General features: G+C 39.3%; 1 protein-coding gene across 10 annotated transcripts in view; it reads left to right on the top strand.

Annotated features, from left to right (window-relative positions):
• Positions 1-20,392, top strand: part of SAMD12 (sterile alpha motif domain containing 12) — a 197,877-nt gene that overhangs the window by 17,912 nt on the left and 159,573 nt on the right. For 9 of the 10 annotated variants that reach the window (XM_067530653.1, XM_067530638.1, XM_067530674.1 and 6 more), the window contains exon 2: positions 4,810-4,988. The exons of the other annotated variant lie outside the window; for it this stretch is intronic. In XM_067530653.1, coding sequence (XP_067386754.1) covers positions 4,810-4,988 — 179 coding nt within the window. The remainder of the gene's footprint in view (positions 1-4,809; positions 4,989-20,392) is intronic. 10 annotated transcript variants of the gene reach the window in all.

Raw genomic sequence — 20,392 nt, 5'->3', positions numbered from 1 at the left:
AATACCTCATCTGATTCATCCAAGGACTTCATTAACTTTTTTCATGGCCACATCACAATGGCGGCTCATAGTCATCCTATGATCAACCAATATGCCCAGGTCTTTCTCCTCCTCTGTCACTTCCAACTGATGCATCCCCAGTTTATAGCAGAAATTCTTATTAGTCCCTAAATGCACGACCTTGCATTTTCCACTATTAAATTTCATCCTATTTCTATTACCAGTTTACAGGGTCATCCAGATCTTCCTGTATGATATCCCAATCCTTCTCTATATTGGGAATACCTCCCAACTTTGTGTCATCTGCGAACTTTATTAGCACATTCTCACTTTTTGTGCCAAGGACAATAATAAAAAGGTTAAATAAGATTGGTCTCAAGACTGATCTCTGAGGAACTCCACTAGTAACCTCCCTCGAGCCTGACAGTTCACCTTTCAGTATGACATGTTGTAGTCTCCCCCTTTAACCAGTTCTTTATCCACCTTTCCGTTTTCATATGAATTCCCATCTTTTCCAATTTAACTAATAATTCCCCATGTGAAACTGTATCAAATGCCTTACTGAAATCTAGGTAAATTAGATTCAATGCATTCCCTTTGTCTAAAATATCTGTTACCTTCTCAAAAAAGGAGATCAGGTTGGTCTGGCACAATCTACCTTTTATAAAGCCATGTTGTATTTTATCCCAATTACCGTTAATCTCAATGTCCTTAACTACTTTCTCTTTCAAAATTTTTTCCAAGACCTTGCATACTAATGAGGTCAAACTAACAGGCCTGTAGTTTTTTCCCTTTTTAAAAATAGGAACTATATTAGCAATGCTCCAGTCATAGGGTACAGCCCCTGAGTTTACAGATTCATTAAAAATCTTTGCTAATGGTCTTTCAATTTCATGTGGTAGTTCCATTAATATTCTTGGATGAAGATTATCTGACCCACCCGATTTAGTCCCATTAAACTGTTCAAGTTTGGCTTCTACCTCGGATGTTGTAATTTCTACCTCCATATCCTCATTCCCATTAGCCACCATACCATTATCCCCAAGATCATCATTAGCCTCAATAAAAATGGAGGCAAATTATTTGTTTAGATATTCGGCCATGCCTAGATTATCCTAAACCTCCACTCCATCCTCAGTGTTTAGTGGTCCCACTTCTTCTTTCTTTGTTTTCTTCCTATTTATATGGCTAATAGAACCTTTTACTATTGGTTTTAATTCCCTTTGCAAGGTCCAACTCTACTTGGCTTTTAGCCTTTCCCACTTTATCTCTACATGTTCTGACCTCTCAGAGGTCGCTTTCCTTACTGATCCCTCCGATTTTCTACTCCTTCTAGGCTTTCTGCTTTCTCTTAATCACCTGTCTGAGATGCTTACTCATCCAGCTTTGTCTACAACACTTGCCTTTGAATTTTTCCCCTTCCTTGGGATGCAGGTTTCAGATACTTCAAGTCAAAGTTGCAGGAACTAATTCCAAGCCTCCTCCACCTTTAGATCCATGAGTTCTTCAGTCCAGTCCCCTTCCCGAACTAATTCCCTTAATTTTTTAAAGTTAGCCCTTTTGAAGTCAAAGACCCTAGTCACAGATCTATTTTTTGTTTATCCTTCCATTTAGTTTGAACTGAATTAGCTCATGGTCGCTCGAACCAAGGTTGTCCCCTACAACCAGTTCTTCTATGAGGTCCTCACTACTCACCAATACCAAATCTAAAATGGCATCCCTTCTTGTTGGTTCAGTAACTATTTGCTTAAGGAATTCATCAGCTATCACATCCAGGAAAATCTGGGCCCTATTATTACTACTAGCACTTGTCCTGCAGTCTATATCTGGGAAGTTAAAATCTCCCATAATCATACAATTCCCAGTAGTATTTACTTTATTAAAAGCCTTATAGAGGTCTCTCTATCCATGTCCAAATCAGATCCTGATGGTCTGTAACACACCCCAAACACTATCCCAGGGGAAACCCTAGTAGTTTTCCTCCCCAATTGATTTTTACACAGATAGACTCGGTCTGATCAATTCCATCGCTTCTAATTTCTTTACAGTCCACCTCATCATTGATATGCAATGTTACTCCACCACCTTTGCCATTGCAGAAGTCTCATTTGTTGCAGAAATTGGAAGATGTTAGGTGAATGAGGGGGTGAAGAAAGAGAAGAAGTGGAGTCATGCTTAAGGCAATTGAATGTTGCCCTGGAGAACTGCATTCTATCCTTGTCTCTGCCAGAGTTCTGTAGTGCTGGGCAAGTCTCTTAAGCCAAACTTATTATAGGAAATGCTATAGGTCCCTAATTTTCTGAGTGCTTGATTTGAGTTCCTGGAGTCTAATCTTCAGCTGTGAGCACTCACATCTGCAATGGAGATAAGAGACTGTACTTTGAAGCTATAAAGTGCAGATAATGCTCAGTACTCAAAGAAAGAAAAAAAAAAAAAACCCCAAATGAGCCTTGGTGATGAGCACCATAAAATGCCCATGAAGAAATTTAATAGTTCTGTTTTGAGAGCAGGGTTTGAATAAGACCTCGGGCTGCAATGAGTATTAAACCAAACATTGAATGGTTGCTCATTAAGAGATCATTGTCCATCCTATGAAGTGCTGCTTTTCTTCATGGACACTCTTACTCTTCCCCTCTGGGCTTCCTGGCTAAGTCTCAGTCTGCTTTCCCTCCTGGGCTACACTAAACTTGTGCTCCCCACTCTCAGCTTCTTGTCCCAAACTCCTTGCCTAGCCAATTCTAGTCTTCTTGGCTGACTGGCTCTCAATCTCCCTCCCTCATAGCTTCTAGTCTCCTTGCTCAGCTAGCCCTAGTCTCTCCCACCCCAGGATTGTTATTTCAGTCTAGTCCTTCCACCGCTGCTGTCCCAGGCTCATCTCCCCTCTGCAGATGAATCAGGCTGTTTCCTTCTCCATTCTGCTTGGGTGCTAGCAGTGGGATCATTGAGAACACAGGTGAGAAAATCTCCATGTTCTAAGTTCTGCCTCCTAGCAACCCCGTGCAACTAGGAACATTAGTTGTTGTGAAATTCCTGCATCCCTTAGTTGGATCATGCTTGGTGCAGATGAAATCTTTGGCAAATTTAGTTGCCTAACTCTGACAAGTCTGTACTGAGCATATGTGAACTGATTTTGTTGTTGTTGATTTTTGTTTCTCCTCCCACTCATAATTTTGGTGGAACAATGGGACATAATCCTAATGGGACCTTTGGGCATCACTCCTGCTGTTTATTACCAGTACTACATTTAGTTCCCTATTTTTATGTTTGTATCTCAAGAAAACATTTAATTGTGATGCTTTCTGTGCAGATTTCTTTCCTTTACAAAGAGATAAAGGAAAGACTGTTCTACTTTAAGATGGTAGTGTTATGTTAATGAGTTTCCCTGAACCATACCACCATGACTTCCAATCAGTTGATGATTTTTATATCCAACGTGCAGATGGAAGAAACTGAGGCACACTTGCTGATGAAGTAGCTTGTCCTACATCACATGAGGTGTTTATGGAAGTTCCAGGACGAAAACCCAGATCTCTTGGCTCCCAGGGTTGTGCTTCAACTTTGTGTTGCAGAATTACTGTTTCCTAATTGAAGTCTTCTGCTGTGCTAAGACTTTGGAATCTCAGCTGTATCAATTTTAAAAGGGCATCTGGGATTTAATGAAAGGGCTTTCTAGTAAGAGAGTACTGGCTCATGCTGCTTTAGCTTTGTCGCCTATGACCATTTTTCAAGGCTAATCTAATGGGGGGTAGAAATGAGACCAGTGGGATGGAGAGAGAGCAGGAGGCAGAACCACCAGTGTCTAGGCAAAACAAAATCAGATTAGCTTTCATTTGAATTCTTTGTTTTCTTTAGTGACTCTTCAGTTTCATTCCCCCTAGGAAGAAATACTGAACAAAATTGCCTGCGCTAATTCCTTTTGCAAATAGAGGGAGATTGGACCATTAATTATAAATATGTCTGAAAAAAGTACATTAATCAGAAAGATCAGTAAAAGGTAAAAATCTGGGTGCTTGTTTATATCAAAGAGAAGCAGCCTCATGATCAATTTATTTGAAAGTCATCTGTTTGCATAAAAGGTTATCAATTCATAAATGCTGGGAATATGTAATTTAAGAACAAAAAATCCAGTTAAACTATCAACACAATTCTAAATTCCATTGCATATTTCAATGCGTTTTCCTGTTTCTGCTTGTGTATCTTTAGTACACACAGGAGTGTGTGTTTATAGAGATGTTCAGTTCCTTTCATTTGTTCATGTGATGGAAACATTAATTTTCAGTGGTGCATAGGTTGAAGGGGAGACAATTAGCTGTGTAAGTCTTTATTCTTATTCATTGGAGTTGCCTTTCTGATTTTCTGTGCATGCCCCATGCATGTGCCCCGTACTATTTAGAAATTGCAGTACTATATTAAGCAGAGACAAGTAACATAAGGTTTTACATTTTTAAAAATGAAATCACTTTCCATTCCATCCAAGCTCTGTGTGACTGAATAATAAATATAAAAAATGCATTTAATTCATGCTGATAAGAGCTATATGATAAGGTATTTGGAACCACAGAGATGCTACCTACAATACAATACCTACACCTACAGTAACCTGAATAGAATAGTATTATGCAGTATTGTTTTGTTTCCTCCTCCACAAATGCCATATCCTGACTCAATATCAAGCTACAATACCTTTGACATCAGGAGTAGCCCTAGATACCTGTGTGATTATCTGTACTTCTTGTTTCCTGTAGTAGACATTTTTATTCCTTCGAATGCAGTGTTCTCTCTGAGCCATATTTGTCATATTTCCCCCAGCTATCCATTGCAATCTGAATCCCAATGGCATTGATCATCCTGTCCACACAGAAGGTATTAACCTGTCACTTGAAGGTGAAGGAGTTGAATTGCCCACACATAAGAATGATAATACTCAGAAGATGCTTGAGTCAAAAGGGTCACCCAAGAGACAGCAGCTGGAACCAGAAACATCTAAGGTAGGTAAATTCAGATCACTATTTATTTTGCCAAACCCTGAAGTATGCAAGCACTTCACAGAAGACACAAAGTCATGAACCAAGAGTAAAAGCAACAGCAGGAGGGGAACAGGTGTTCCAGCAATAGAGAAGTATAGCTACACTAGGTGCATGCACTTCATGGTGGTTCCACTATTTTATATTTGTCTATATGAAAAGAGTAAAAAATAGTTGAATTGCTCTAATGCAGGCATTGCAAAAGAGGTGGGTTTTCAGAGTGATTTTTAAAACAGGATAGGATGGTGACTGAGTGGACCAACGTGGATTTGTGTTTTTAACATGAGTTTATGGAGACTGAGGGCTGGTCTAAACTGAAAAGTTCAATTGGCATAGCAACGTCTCTTGGGGTGTGAAAAATCTACAACTCTGAGAGATGTAGTGAAGCCAACCTAACCTCCAGAGTAGGCAGCGCTAGGTCGATGCAAATGTTCTTCCATTGATCAAGCTACTGCCTCTCCGGGAAGTGGATTACCTACAGCGATGGGATAACCCCTCCCATCACTGTAGTAAGTGCCTAGCAGCTGCAGCTATACTGCTGTAACGTTTCTAGTGTAGACGTACCCTGAGTTTAGTATGATACATTAACTAATTTGAGGTAGAATATACCCAGTCAGCTTCTCCACATCTGACATCACTGTGAATAGCCATACTTCAGATGTGAATTTTTTAAGACAAATACATTGTCCTGGTTAGTAAGTTGACATGAATCTTTAGTTATTTTAGTAATTTTTAGTTATCTTATTTATATGCAGTAGAGATACTCATCAAATATAGGTGAATCCTGCTGTCATTTTGGATATGGGAAAATAACCTGTCTCTATGTATGGTCATGGCAGATGCGCTGTTAACTAGAATGAAAAATAGGGAGAACGTAAAATATTTTGGGCCAGATTCTCTGAAAACCCGGTCAATGTTTTGGATCTTGTGAGCCCTGAAAAACTGGCTTTTTATATGTATGGAGGTGAGGAGAAGGAAAGAGAGATGGGTGGAGGGAAACTTCTGCTGAGTGGAAGACTGATGGTTTTTACTGAACCTTATTCTTCAGGAGTTACTAGAGCAGATAAAACGAGAGTCAAAATGAAAGATACAATAACAATTGATTTGAATATCTTTGAACAAATAAGTATATTTCCTGCAGTAGATGATACAGTAAATGTAATAATGTACACACAACCAGTATGAACTTTACTTTTAGAATCAGTCAACATTCGATATTTTGCAAAATATCCTGGCTTGTGAACAGTAGCTTACTGTGAATTCACCATAATAGTTTTTATCTAAGATAGCTGCTTTATAAACAGATGCAACTAAAACTCAATTAATCCTTTCTTCGGTAAACCAATGAAATGAATCCAACCCAAGTTGACATCAACAAAAAGTAATTGCTATTTGCAGTCTGTTTTAGTGGCCCATGTCAAGTGAACTGTGGACTTCGCTTGAATCCTTACTGAACAAATTTTCACATCAGTCTGAATCTTTTATTTGCAGTCTCAACAAAGGGTACATCTAAACTGCAATCAAAAACACCTGAGGCACTGAGTCTCAGAGGCCAGGTCAATTGACATAAGCTCATGGGGCTCAGACTGCAAAAGACCAATATTTGCAACCCATCAAGGCTATATAGTGGAGCCTTATGCCACTGGACAAGGAATGAAATATACAACACTCCTGGTTCTGGAATGTCCTAAAATATCAGATTTTGAGGGGGGAGAAGGGCTGGATGTTATATAAGTTTTGGAAGTTTCTAAAATGTTCATTCTCACAGTAACTAGGGCATCTGACTTTGAAGATCAATTGATATGGGAAAAAAAGAACCTTCCCCTGCTCCACTTTTCTTTAAAATGCTTCTAAAAGATTTTTCCCGCAGTATATGTAACAAACACCGAATACATGACTGTGTATAAAGACTTTATTGGCATATGTTTGGGTTGATATGCATAAATCAATGAGACTCCACCCAAGTACAGGGACCACACAAATAGATGCATGATCAGGGTATGTTTGTGCATGCGCACATACACGTGTGTTCTTTTCCCGGTCTGTGATTGCTATTAATCTTAGTAGTATGGCAAAAGGTAAACTTTAAAATCTATTCTGCTGAATGAACCTGCACGGAGCGGAAACCTCTCCCTTTTGGTTTTTCATTAACAACTGTCAAGAATGGTTTTAGAAGACATTTTTCCCCATAGCTTCACTGTTAGGTCCACTGTTAAGAGCTTATTTTAGTGTTTCCTCAATTTTATCCGTAATCCTTAATATCATTTCTCCTGGCTCCTATGTCCATCTTGACTTCTTTCATTTTCTTCCTCTCTAGCCCCAGATTTTCTGATCTCTTGTTCTCATTCACAAATTTTATTCATGATTTTCAAAGTAGCACTACAATGTTTGGGTTTTATTCTCGTAAGAATTTTAGTAGCATCTTTCTCCAAAAGTATTAACTTTAACAAGAGTTCACATGGAGTAAGGCACTATTCATTGTGAGCAAGGGTAATAGAAACTGGCCCTTCATTTATTAAGACAAAGATTATTCAGAAAAGTTTGATTCTCATATGCAGAAAATATACCTGATGAAACACTTTGTTCTCATTACGTAGTAACCGTTGGGCAAATGTTGCGGGCTGCCTAATGGTGACCACTAGAGTTACAATGACACTCTTGTTTAGTCAGCAATTGCAGTTTTATATCTGCCTTGGAGACAAATTACAGCCATTTCAAATCTGCACAAAAACTGTAAGAAAATAAAATGGTAGATGAAGTGATATACTTTTCTGTTGCCTTTTGTTGACAAGTGCTTATCGATATCCGTGTACTGAACTTTTTTTTCTGTTCCTTTGTATTGTAGCTCATTAACATTTTGCTTCTCTATATTTTTCTATAATTAGTTATGAAAAAATGACATAAAAACATTAAAGATCTGGTGATGAGAATTCTAAACCAAGTACTATTACCTTATCTCCGCTCATCAGGCCTAGTTCACCACTCAAGTACAGAGGAACAGCTCTGTTGATGTCAGTGGAGTTCTGCTTGCTTATGGCAGTAGTTAAAATGTGTACTGCAGAGCCGGGCCATTAACAGTGTGCCTTAAAATATCTGAGCACAAAGAGGGAAGGCAGGTTCCAAGCGGCAACTCTTAGATTAATATTGACCCAGCTTTGGTGATGTGTAAGGATACTTTGTCATGACCGTTTATAAAGAATTTTCGCCTTTAGCTTCCACTTTTAATGCCAGAATAAAGGAAAGGAGCATCCAAAACAGAGAACTCTCCCAAAAGCACAAGTTTTGCATTAGTATCTTCTTTTTATCGTAGGGTTATGTTGTCACGTTAAACAGACCCTGTTATAGTGGTGCTATTAAAGTGTGTGTGTGTGTGTGTGTGCGCACAAATATATAGAAATATTCTTGGTGGTAACTTTTTAATGGTGATGTGGATTGGTTAAATCAAAGTTTCTTGCTTGCTGATTTAAAGTTATGATTTAAATCATCAATTTTAATCTTATTTTGTGTTTTGTACTTTATTTTCCTAAAGAGAGGTTGATTCTCATTTGTTGGCAATCATTAAAAGTTGATTTGCAACTAAATATAGCCTTTATGCTAAATTTGGTGATTCTATTTACTAACCAGGAGGTTACATTGTATCTATGTACACATTTATTTGAGCAGTTATACAGCTCGATTGCATTTATTCAGATTCTTAACTTTTGCATTTGTATTAAGGTGAGTGATGCATTTCTTATTTACTAGATGATCAGTTTTTTACTTATTTGTGTCAAGCCCTATTTAGGTGGAAATTCAAATTCAATTAAATGCATAAAAGCAGTATTTTATTTTAAAAAAAAAAAAAATTAACATAAATTACCTTAAATGTGCTGGATAAGAAAAAAAATTAAAAGTTTATCAAAACATGTTTTGCATTTAAAAATAACTGATTTATTAAATTAAGGAAGCTAATATCTGTAGTTAATAAATTGAACTGACTGTTTCTGATCAACAGGTCCTTCATAATTTTAGAACAAGTAGATCTTTTCCTCTCAGCCCTAATTTCTTTTCATAGATTGGAAGAGGAAAACAGGCTTTCCTACTTTTTTAACTCACAATTAATTTCTTAACTTTGAATAAAATAGCCTTTGAATTGAACCCGCTGAATAAACTAAAATGAAGAAAATATTCTCTCTGCCCTTGCAGAAGCTACTGCTGTCAAAAACTGGGTTATCCTATCCATGATCTCTGGTTCCAGGTGCTTAGCCAGTGACTTCCACCAGTTCTGCGGTACGACTTTCTTTAAAACCTCCGCAGCAAACATTTTTTCTCCCAGTCACTCCCAGTCACTTTTCAATGGTGTGTCACCAGGAAATCCCAGCAAGCTGAAACCCAGGCCAGTTGGCTGAGATTAACAAACATTTCATTGAGTGGGAGGGTGTGTCACTAGAACCCAAACAGCTGTTTGAAATAGCTCAATTCTTAACATAAAACCCTAGAGGAAGTAAATTTAATGTGGGCTTTCCCCCCCATTAATGGTAGTTATAGTTACACACAAAAGCTCTTCTTCCCCAATCTTTGATAGAATTAGTAAGGATAGTTACAGAGTCACAGTCTACAGTAGCTCTGAGTACAAAACAGTTTCCAATTTTTTTTCAATTTGGCATGTAATATAATGTAGTGCAACTGACATCATTACATTTTAGGATAATGTGGCTCCCTGAGGTCTCATTTTGTGGTTGTTTGTAATCTTCAGCACTTAGCTGTTCTGGTTTCTATCTCCATTTTTGATGTTGTGCTTTTCTTTTAACTCATAGTTAGAATTCGTGTGTCTTCTGCCTTCCATTGTATCTAAACTGGAGGGCTGAAATGCTTGATATGAACATCCTTTTTTCTCTCTCAACGTCCCCTTGAATCTGCTGGAGGAGTGATGTAATATTTTTGATTAAATATGAATCAAGGCAGAGAATTTGTATGACTTACATAGGCAATTTTTTAGATAAGATAAGCCCTCCAAACTGTGCATAAATAATACAATTTGTGTGCAAAATAACTGTCAAACTTATACACAGAAGTACAGCAATGTCAACAAAAAAATTGAAAAAAGCTTTCAGCTTTTCAAACTACAGCTTTTCTTGCACATGAAAACTTGTATCTGCAGTTCAACAAATGACTGATATAAAACAGAAATATCCATATTAATATCAGGCTAAAGAGAAGTATAATTTAGATGTTCATGACTATGGCCTGTGTGTGTGTGTGTGTGTGTGTGTGTGTGTGTGTGTGTGCGTGTGTGCGTGCACTAGTATGAAAATGAAACCGAACCATACATTACCTCCTGCCCACATGAAATGCGTGGGGTCTTTTCATAATTTTGTGGTTGGTCCTGTCCAGTCAATGAGAATATTTTTATAGAAACTCCCTCTGCTGTATGCAAAATCTTTTCTTACTTTGAGACTTTAATCAGAAATAGCTAGCAGAAAAAGAAAGAAGGTGTTATCTCCATTCTATTGTTGGAAAGAAGGTGTTGTCTCCCTTCTAGTGGTAACAGATAGGTTATTTTTAGAGGAGAAATCCAGTGACATGCAGTCCAGGTATATTCTTAGTGATGTGTTTATTTTACACTATTATTATCTTTTGCTCTTTGCACAACTAACAAAATATGAAGACACCAAATAGCCCAGTGGGTCCAAATAATTGTGACAACATAGAATTCCTGGCTACATGAATACACACTGCTGATCTGACAGAGTATTGGTGGCTTTGGAAACTAAGATGACAGTGAGGCCTCTTATTTTTTAACAATATTTTCCTTTAAAGTCAATTATTTTACAGTTAACTCTATATACACTCAAGTCTAAGACTCTGCTTTCTGAGCTCTGTCTTGGCACATCTGGGCTGGAGAGGCTGTGTCAGGCTCTGATTCCCAGGGGGGATCTGTATCCTTGTGATCTCTAGGGTAGATGCGGACAGCCTGGGACTGGCTGAGCTCTTCACACCCCCCCAGCTCAGGACTGTGCCTAAAAATTAGCTCTGGTGGGTTGGTCTGTAGATCTCTTGTTTGTTAGTTGCATTGGAGTAACGCATAGGATTACCAGTCATGGATCAGGACCCCAGTGTGCTAGGTGCTGTACAAACGCAGAACAAAAAGATGGTGCTTGCACCAATGAGCTTACAATCTAAGTATAAGACAAGAGACAATAGGTGGAGACAAACAGATGGGGGAGCATAAGGAAACAGTGAGACAATATATATATCTGTGGTTTCTATTCTCCTACCAAGGCAATCAAAATGAGATCCTCGTATTTGTATTCTTCCTCATAATACTAATGTGGGTTTGTGCAGGGAAAGGAAGAGCTATTATCGAATGTGCTGCAGTAGTGATTAGTAAGCATATAAGCAGTAAAAAGCAAAGGTGACAGTACTATGGAAATAAGCTTCAAGCTTTATTCTCTTTGTAATATTCACACTGTAGACAAATGAAGACATAAACTCACTTTTTAAAGCTGAATTTCCTTGCTGGGGGGGAAAAAAAGAGTATATAGTTTAAAAGTGATTGTGTGTGGGGAGGGGGAAGGGGGAATTGGTTCCATAAAGTATGCATATGAATCCTGTAGTTATTCTGCTGCTGATGTGTTTTGCCTCACTATGAAGCTGCCCAAGAAAGCCATCTAAAAACTGTTTTCCGCTTTGAAGCGGCTTTAAATGGGTTTACAGATATGGCTTCAAGAATAAATCAGTATTTTAATGGCACAATTGCCTTGATGGGGAAGAAAAATATAAAAATGCCCTTAAAATATAAAATCCTGATTAAAAGGGATTACACTTTTACAATCAAGACATAGTAAAGAACCAATTTAATGCTTAAAATAGGAAAGCAGTTTAATGCTTCACTGCTGGCACTCCACCCTCTCCACGCAGATCACCTCATCTGTATTATAACAATAACTACATTAATCTGCCAAATTCTTTCACTAGGTGCCTTCTACAAAACTGATTAGCAGTTACAATAGCTCACCTTTTTAAATGGGAAACTTCTTCAATTTCTCTCTTGAAAATGCTTTTAGTTGCTTATCACCACTTGTGAAATCCCTCCCAGAGCCACAAAAGGGATCTGGGAATGCCTAGATTCAATAGCAATGATAGATACATAAAGGGTATTTCCAGGTAGCTACTGTAACTATAGCCTGGATTTGACCAGCTTGTTTACTACCAGATTGTTAACTTCCACTTTTAGTAATGTGAGGGTCTAAAGAATGAAATCATTTCATTAAAAATGTCCTGGAATAGCTCATGTATCACAGTGTAGGCACAGTGTTCCATGGCTGAACTGGATATCCTTCCCCATCCCCAAAATATAAATTGCACTCCTTTTTTTTTTTTTTTTTTTCTTTTAAAGAAACAAGTAAGGATTTCACTTCCTTAGACTGGTGTTGTTACTGAGATTGAAAGTATGTCTACACTGCACACTGAGGCTGTGACTCAGTTTTGAGCCCAAACCCCACTTCTGTCCACACAAACATCAGGCTGATTCAGATCAGCAAGCACTCAGGAACCAGGACATAGAAACCTACAGGGGGAGGGTAAGAGCCCAAATCTTGCTGTGCATCAGGTCCAAGCTCTGTCATTTTGTAGTATGAACACACATCAAGCCACAGACCAAAGTCAGAAGGCCTGTGTAGTGCAGCATGGAGGCATTAGCATGGCTGAGAGACCTGAGTCCAGCAACTGGAAACCCAGGTTTACAGTGCAGTATGGACACTCAAGCATGGGTTTGGAAACAGACCTGGATTTAGGGCTTGTTTTCACTATGCAGCCAGGTCAATGTAAGGTGAGCAAGTCAAGTTAGATAAGTAATGTAACTGAAGTCGAGGTACCTTACATCAAGTAGCCTTGACAGTCTTCACTTTGCGCTGCCTTCACTACTCTATGTCGACAGGAGACCGTCTCCTGTTTGAAATAGCTTACGCTTCTCGTTGCAGTGGAGTACCAGAGTCAACGGGAGAGTGCTTGGCAATCGGCTGAGCATGCTTTCACCAGACCCACTCAATTCATGCCGCTGTATTGATGGCTGCATCACCAATGGAGCAGCTTTGTGAAGAGAAGCCCTTAGTGTGCAGTGCACACATACCCTATATGCCCGACTTCTTCCAGTATTAGTAACGTTTTATTTTAGGTGAGTTGGATTTGTGCAATAAAGTCTTGTTCAGTCTGAACATTAATTTTAGAACTATGGGTGCCGTCTTTGTAATGTTCTCACACTGGACTAATGTATCCCAAATCTGTTGATTTCTATATATGACATGTCCTTATAGGCACTTTTTTGGTTGCCAGGAAATCAGGAAAATGCCTGGTCTTATATAAAGAGAAAGATTAAAGCCCTGGGCTGGGACTTTGATGATCTATTTCTAACTCACACACAGATTTCCTGTGTGATCCAGGACAAGTCACTAGGGTATGTTTACATTGCAATTAAAACCCCCCGGCTGACTCAGGCTCAGGAGAAGAGGCTGTTTGATTGATTGTGGTGTAGACATTCAGCTCAGATTGGAGCCTGGGCGCTAGGACCCTGCGATGTGGGAGAGTCCCCCAAATGTCTTCACCACAATAAAACCGTCCCTTAGCCTGAGCCAGCTGGCACTGGCCAGCTATGGGTTTCTAATTGCAGTGTAGACATAGGCATAATTTCCTTGTGGCTCAGCTCCCATCTGTAAAATTAGGGCTAGTTAAACAATGAGTTTGTAAGCACCAAGAGGATAATAGGGTAATAAGTAATAGTCTGCATGGATTTGTGAAGAACAAACCATGCCAAACTAACCTAATTTCCTTCTTTGACAGGGTTACTGGCCTAGTGGATGGTGAGGGAGGGGAAAGCACTAGATGTGGGGTATCTTGATTTGGCCTTTGACACAGCCCCACATGATATTCTCATAAGCCAACTAGGGAAATGTGGTCTAGATGAAATTACTATAAGTTGGGTGCACAACTGGTTGAAAGACTGTACTCAAAGACTAGTTATCAATGGTTCACTGTCAGATTGGGAGGGCATATCAAGTGGGATCCCACAGGGGTCAGTCATGGTCTAGTACTAGTCAATATTTTCATTAATGACTTGGCTAAGAATGAGCTGGAGTATACCTATAAAATTTGCAGATGACATCAAACTGGGAGGGGTTGTAAGCACTTTGGGGGACAGGATTAGAATTCAAAATGACCTTGACAAATAAGAGAATTGATCTGAAATCAACAAGATGAAATTCAATAAAGTGTAAAGTACTATACTTCAGAAGGAAAAATCAGATGCAGAGTTACAAAATGGGGATTAATTAGCTAGGCAGTAGTACTGCTGAAAAGGATCTGGGGATTACAGGATCACAAACTGAAAATGAACCAACAAGTGATGCAGTTCTGAAAAAGGGTAATATCATTCTGGGGTTTATTAGCAGAAGTGTCATAGGCAAGACACTGGAGGTAATTGTCACACTCTGCTTAGCACTGGTGAGGCCTCAGCTGGAATACTGTGTCCAGATCTGGGTGCCACACATTTTCTAGAAAAGATGTGGACAAATTGGAGAGAGCCCAGAAGAGAGTAATAAAAATGGTAAAAGGTTTAGAAAACCTGTCCTAGGAGGAAAGGTTGAAAGAAACAAACAATCAAACCACACCACACTGATGGGGGCTTGTTTCTTCTTAAGGGGAAAAAAAACTGAGGGATGACTTGATAAGTCTTCAAATATATTAAGGGCTATTATAAAGATATCAGTTGTTTGCATGTCCACTGATGGTAGGAGAAGAAGTAATCAGCTTAATCTGCAGTAAGGGAGATTTTAGGTTAGCTATTAGGAAAAACGTTTTAACCATAAGGATAGCTTTAAGCACTGCAATAGGTTACCAAGGAGATTTGTGGAATCCCTGTCACTGGAGGATTTTAAGAATGGGTTTGACAAATACCTCTAAGGGATGGTCTAGGTTTATACGGTCCTGCCTCATAGCAAGGGGGTTGTACTAGATAACTTCTTGACGTCCCTTCCAGCCTGACATTCCTATGGAAACTGGTTTTTCAATGCAAAATCAGGGGCTTCTTTTTAATACATTAAAATTTTCCAGGCAAGTATGTGCTTTCCATGGAAAGTTTAGAGCGTTTGTGGAAATAGCAAATGCCCCCAAACTGAAAAACCTTTCAGTTTTCAGCTGAAAACCAAAATATTTTGAATAAAATATGCCACAGCCGTGCATGATAGGAGCTGAAGTTCTGTCGCTTCCTGACTCCATTTTCTCCATGGTTGAGCTCTGTGGCTGTACTACATCTATTATGATGTGACAGTGACCCATATGATGCATCACCTTCTCTCTGCAAGAAGAGAGAGACTGGTGCATCGTGGGCAAAGTAGTCCAACAAGGGAGCCCATCCTATAGAAGAAAAGGGAGCATGAGGCACTACAGCAGGATTTCCAAACAGATGTTTTTGTTTGTTTGTTTTCAATTTAAATTATTTTGGCATTTGAATTTCTGCTGAAAATTTAAATTTCCTGTGGAAGATTTAGACAGTTTTTTCCAATGGGGGATGGGGGGATATTTTGACCAGCTCTGATAATAATTCTTCCCTTGTCTTTTAGCCATACAGAACTTAGCATAGTAGGAGATTCAAGGTGCTACCATAATACAAATAAGAAAGTTTCTAAATGAAGAGGGTTTTTTAAATTAGAAAACATTAATATTTCAATATGTACATTTAATACAAAAGCCTACTGGATATTCTCTGAATGTATGCTTTAATCAAAACAACTCCTGCCATTTCTATTCCAGAGTAATCCACAATAGATTCCTATGCAGCTGATGCAGTATTTTTTTTTAAAGAACATTCTAATATTTCTTAAATACAGTTACCTTCAGCTGGTGCATTGCCATTTGAGCACCACTAAGATGAGCAGAACTCAAGAGCATATCTTGTTTCAGGCAAGACAATTCCTTTCCTCTTTTTGACCAAGCAATTGCAAGGTGCATCCTAGTAGATATAATGCAACTGAGGGCAGGGAGGGAAGAATGGGGACATGAGATAACTAGACTACAGCTCCCGTTAGACAGTGTGATAGTGTATTTAAATCAAAATATTTCTTTTTACAACCAATTATTGGCCATGTGGGCCTTGTTGCTTTCCTAGCTCAGGTCAAGTCACCTGAGTCAGTTCTGTTAATTAGGGTGATGTTGGTGTCCTCATGTAGATCTGAACTTTTCTAGAGTGAAAGTTCTGTCTCTGTTTTTAAATTTTCCCATCTTCCCTATAAAATCCTGGGAGTCTGGCTGAGTCTGCTTACTCCTCTCTACTGCTGTTTTCTCTAGGTATCCTGCCAGCAAACAATACCTGCAGCTATTCTGTGACCACGTAAAGGTGCTGCAATCTTTCAAGGATTAACAGGTCCTGGCTGTCCACGTGTCTGCTTACGAAAGAGTATAAAAAGAAGGGCAAGCTGGGTCAAACGAGCTAAGGGGAACGGGTGTGTCCTCTGTCCTGTTGAAACAGGCAAAGCTCTTGGGGGTTATGGCCTAGTGTTTGTAGTTGATTTGCTTTTGTTTTGTGGACACCAGAACAAGCCCTGAGGAAAGGGCCTTAAAAGGACCTTGGAGCTTTATTTGCCCGGTTAATGACGCTACCCAGCAGATTACACATCCCTTGGGAGAGTATTGCCAGCTCTCACAAACTATGTAATTTTTGGCTGGCCCTGGAGCCAGTCTCGCTATGAGGTGGGAAGCTACAGCATTAATGAGCATTTCAGCCCTACCTAAGGAGTGAGCCTCTTCTGATTGGCTACCTTTCCCACTTCTCCAATCAGGGCTGCTGCAGTAAGTAGGCAGCTGCACTCTCCTCCTGCACTCCCTCGGGTGAGTTGGGAGCCCAGGAGAGATTTTGGGTACAGAAGGTGGGAGAGGGAACTGCTGATATTATTCTCACAGAAGGGAGGAGGAAGGAGGAAGCAGAAAGAGCTCAACAGCTCAGTCTGCTCTCTATTCCTCCCCCATCCTCCCTTGCAACATCAGGCTTGGGAGGATGGGTTTGAAGAAACCCTGGAGGATCAGGGGTTGTGGGGAAGGAGTGATGTGGGGTCTGGAACACTATATAATTAATCCCTGGGTTGGTAGAAGGCCAGGTGTGGGCCTGTGGGACATAGAAATAGTCAATTCACATTTTGGAAGTTAGGGAGAAGCTGGAAGCTCTGCATCACGGGGCAGCCAAGAACTCCTGTCAAGGGGCCAAAATCACCTTTCCCAATACATTTGGGAGAGTTGGCAACATGACTGACTCTCAGAGACACACACACGTGAAGTGGGCAGCGGGGGTTCAAAAATCAAGGCAGACAAAAAATGTACCTGTGACGTCTTGCTCAGGACACCCGGAACTCGAAAGCTTTCTTGCTGCTAAGCTGGGTGTCTGTTCCCTGACACACCAGCCTCTTTGCATTGCCAGCAAACTCTTCAAGACCCTGCCAGTCTAACCCTTGCCTTGCAGGTAACAATCACTGAACCCCAGTTCCCAAGAGATGAGTCCCAGCAATGTCCAGTCCTTCTCACTGGACACTCACCGAAATTAATTTCAGCAAGCTACAATCTTTGCCTAAGTAATGTTCTCACTTGCCTCGAGTTACCCCATCCTGAGCCCATCAGACTAGGAGATCCAGCTTCCATAGATTTGGAGGGTGCTGCAGTGGTGTTGGAACAACTTGCATAGTTGCTGAAAGCTATTGAACAAAACTGTAAACTCTGTATATGATGGAAACCACTTCAAGCCAGGGGGTGCCACACCCTCAGCACCCCTAGTTCTGCACCCCTGGGGTGCTGTACTCTGTCCCCTCAGTGATGGATCTCAAAATGGCTTTTTGCTTCTGCTTATATTTCCCCTAACCCCAACCCCAACCCTAACATCAGTATGACCTTTGATCTTCCCTTTCTGTTCCCTTCCAATCTCCCTCTTGATTAGAATGTAAATAGGTCTTCCATTATTTTGATTTCATAGGGCTTAATTCATATGGAAGACAGGTTGATAGCTGCCTTCCCTCCAGTCTCGGAGAAAACCTGTTTCTCCCTTTGTTTGATCACAGACTTTAAAGCATCGTATCAGTGAGTATCCAGAATGTGGCATATAGTGTTAATACATACATTTCACTGTAATATTAATCACTGGCTTTCACAAAAGACCTTACTCGATATACTTTTATAGTACAATAATATTGTATAAGTATTGCTTATTCTTTGAGGTTCAGACTCCCTGTTCTCCCATCACCATTTAATCTTTTTATTTTCTTTTTAAAAAATCTCCTGACTTTTTGGGGTCTGGCTCATGATTTTTCAAATTTTGGAGTTGTCAGTACTGAGAGAGTCAGACTGAGGCACTCACATTTTGGAAATGTTGGTGTTCAATGCTGAATATTTAAGGTACTGTTTCCCCTGAGTCTGAATGGTTAACTAATATATGGGGCTTTGCCATATCGTTTTCATTAGGAGGAGAATGTCCAAATATATCAGCTACTGGAGGCCTAAGACTGCAGTCTCCTGTACATTTAAAAATAAAATACTTTTTCGTATTGCACCTCCATACTTGTCAGGGTGTAGAAATTCCAGCTCCTGTGATAGGTGCTTATCACTGTTGCTAATAACGACAATGTATTATTTGCTAGTGATATAGTATGAAGGCTCACTGCTCTACCAGTATAGTATTGCCAAATTTAGAAATGATCAAGATTCTAAGTAATATTATTAAAGGTTATCTCTGATTACATTAATTAAGAGAATGGTGGCATCAAGACCATTCATGGATATTGATAATATTTTCTTCTCCTCCTTTTCTCCAGCATACCTGGCTGCCATTTTATGTAGTAAAACTACTAATAAATTTACAATAGTGTATTTATTCAAAGAAGTAAAACTGAGAAGGAACAGAAAAGTATGGAAGAAACCTTTACCCAAGATGAGTCTCCTTTGTGAGGATGTATAAAGATATCAGTAATCATAAAAGTGGCAATTATAACTCCACCTAGGGACTGATTGAAAGCTCAGTGAAGTGAATGGAAAAATTCCCGTCAGATTCGGTGGGTCTTGGTTTGAGTCCTCAGGTGTGAACATAAATCATTAGCCATTAAGCTTTTATTGTAAATGATTTTTAGAGTTGCTACTCTATATTATGTGGTCATGAACAATAAGAGTAAGAGATGGGGTTAAACATAGAAGGGCAGATCTGAGAGGAGGCTTAGTGAGAAGGTCAATGAACTGGACATAGAGTAGGAGACTGAGTGATGGAGCTCCAAGGTGTGAAAAAGCAGAGAAATATAGGAGGCACAAGACTAGCAGGTCAGGGAATAAGCTGGATAAGGCGAGAGTGAGTGAAGGAATATATGGCATGGAGAACTGGGTGAATTCTTTAAAAGCTCTGTAATCCAGTAACCCTTTTGTAATGCCTAACAGTAATTCGCTTGGTCTGACAAAATGCTGCATGTTCTTATCTGTCAATAGATGGTGCTCTTTATATAAACTATCTACATAGATATAAGGGAATCTCTTTTATGTGAAGCGCTTGTAAAAGTCCTTAACCGTTAATTTCTGTGCATTCTAACGGCTGGGATTTTTGAAAACGTGTTGAATTTTTGGAAGGAAATCGTGTTGTTTTTAGGTGTTAGCTAGACTCCATTGAAACACATTTTCACCATTGTTCTCTAACGAATATTTTTGTTGGCGAATATGCATTATTCTGAACTTTGCATAACTGGATTCACTTGCAGTATACTCTCCAGTCCACAAAATGTCTATTCAAGAAAATATTTTTGATCCTGAAAGCTTTCTAAATGTGTTAATTTACCTGCTAGATGCTACAGTTAAGCACATGCAGTGAGACTGAAGAAGATGCTTGAAGTTATGTGCCTAAGTGCTGTCTTGACTATGGATGGAGTTAAACAATTAAACACGTTTTCCTGAATCAGGGGTCAAATTCTATGTCTGAGAAAGTGATAAATTGAGTTTACCCATGTGAACTATCTCTAGATAATTTGCATAAATAATATTCACTAGATGACATTCTTGTTCTTCTTCTGGGTAGAGATAGAATGATTGACAAAAGTTTCTCAGCTGTTTAAACAAACAGTAAATGACCATTGTCAAAGAAAGAGAAATGAGCAGTGATATAATGCAAACTAAAAAACTACAAAATGAGAAGGGTGATTCTAACTCATCGGTTTACAGTATGATGACTAACAAAGCTATTATATTTCTCTGTTAAAACTTGGCAGTAATGAAAGTGTGGTGAATTTAAACAGATGGTTTAAAATGCCTTGTAGGACAAGCAAAAAGGGTTTTGCCTTGTTGTTCTATTACTTTGTTGATGACATGCTGATGTCTTCCTTGAT

This window comes from Emydura macquarii, unplaced genomic scaffold, assembly GCF_026122565.2.
Source record: "Emydura macquarii macquarii isolate MOO-44397 ecotype Brisbane River unplaced genomic scaffold, CSIRO-AGI_Emac_v2 contig_369, whole genome shotgun sequence".
Taxonomy (NCBI): domain Eukaryota; kingdom Metazoa; phylum Chordata; order Testudines; family Chelidae; genus Emydura; species Emydura macquarii.
Note: the sequence above shows the minus strand (reverse complement) of the source record. Positions and strands in the feature narration are given on the sequence as shown.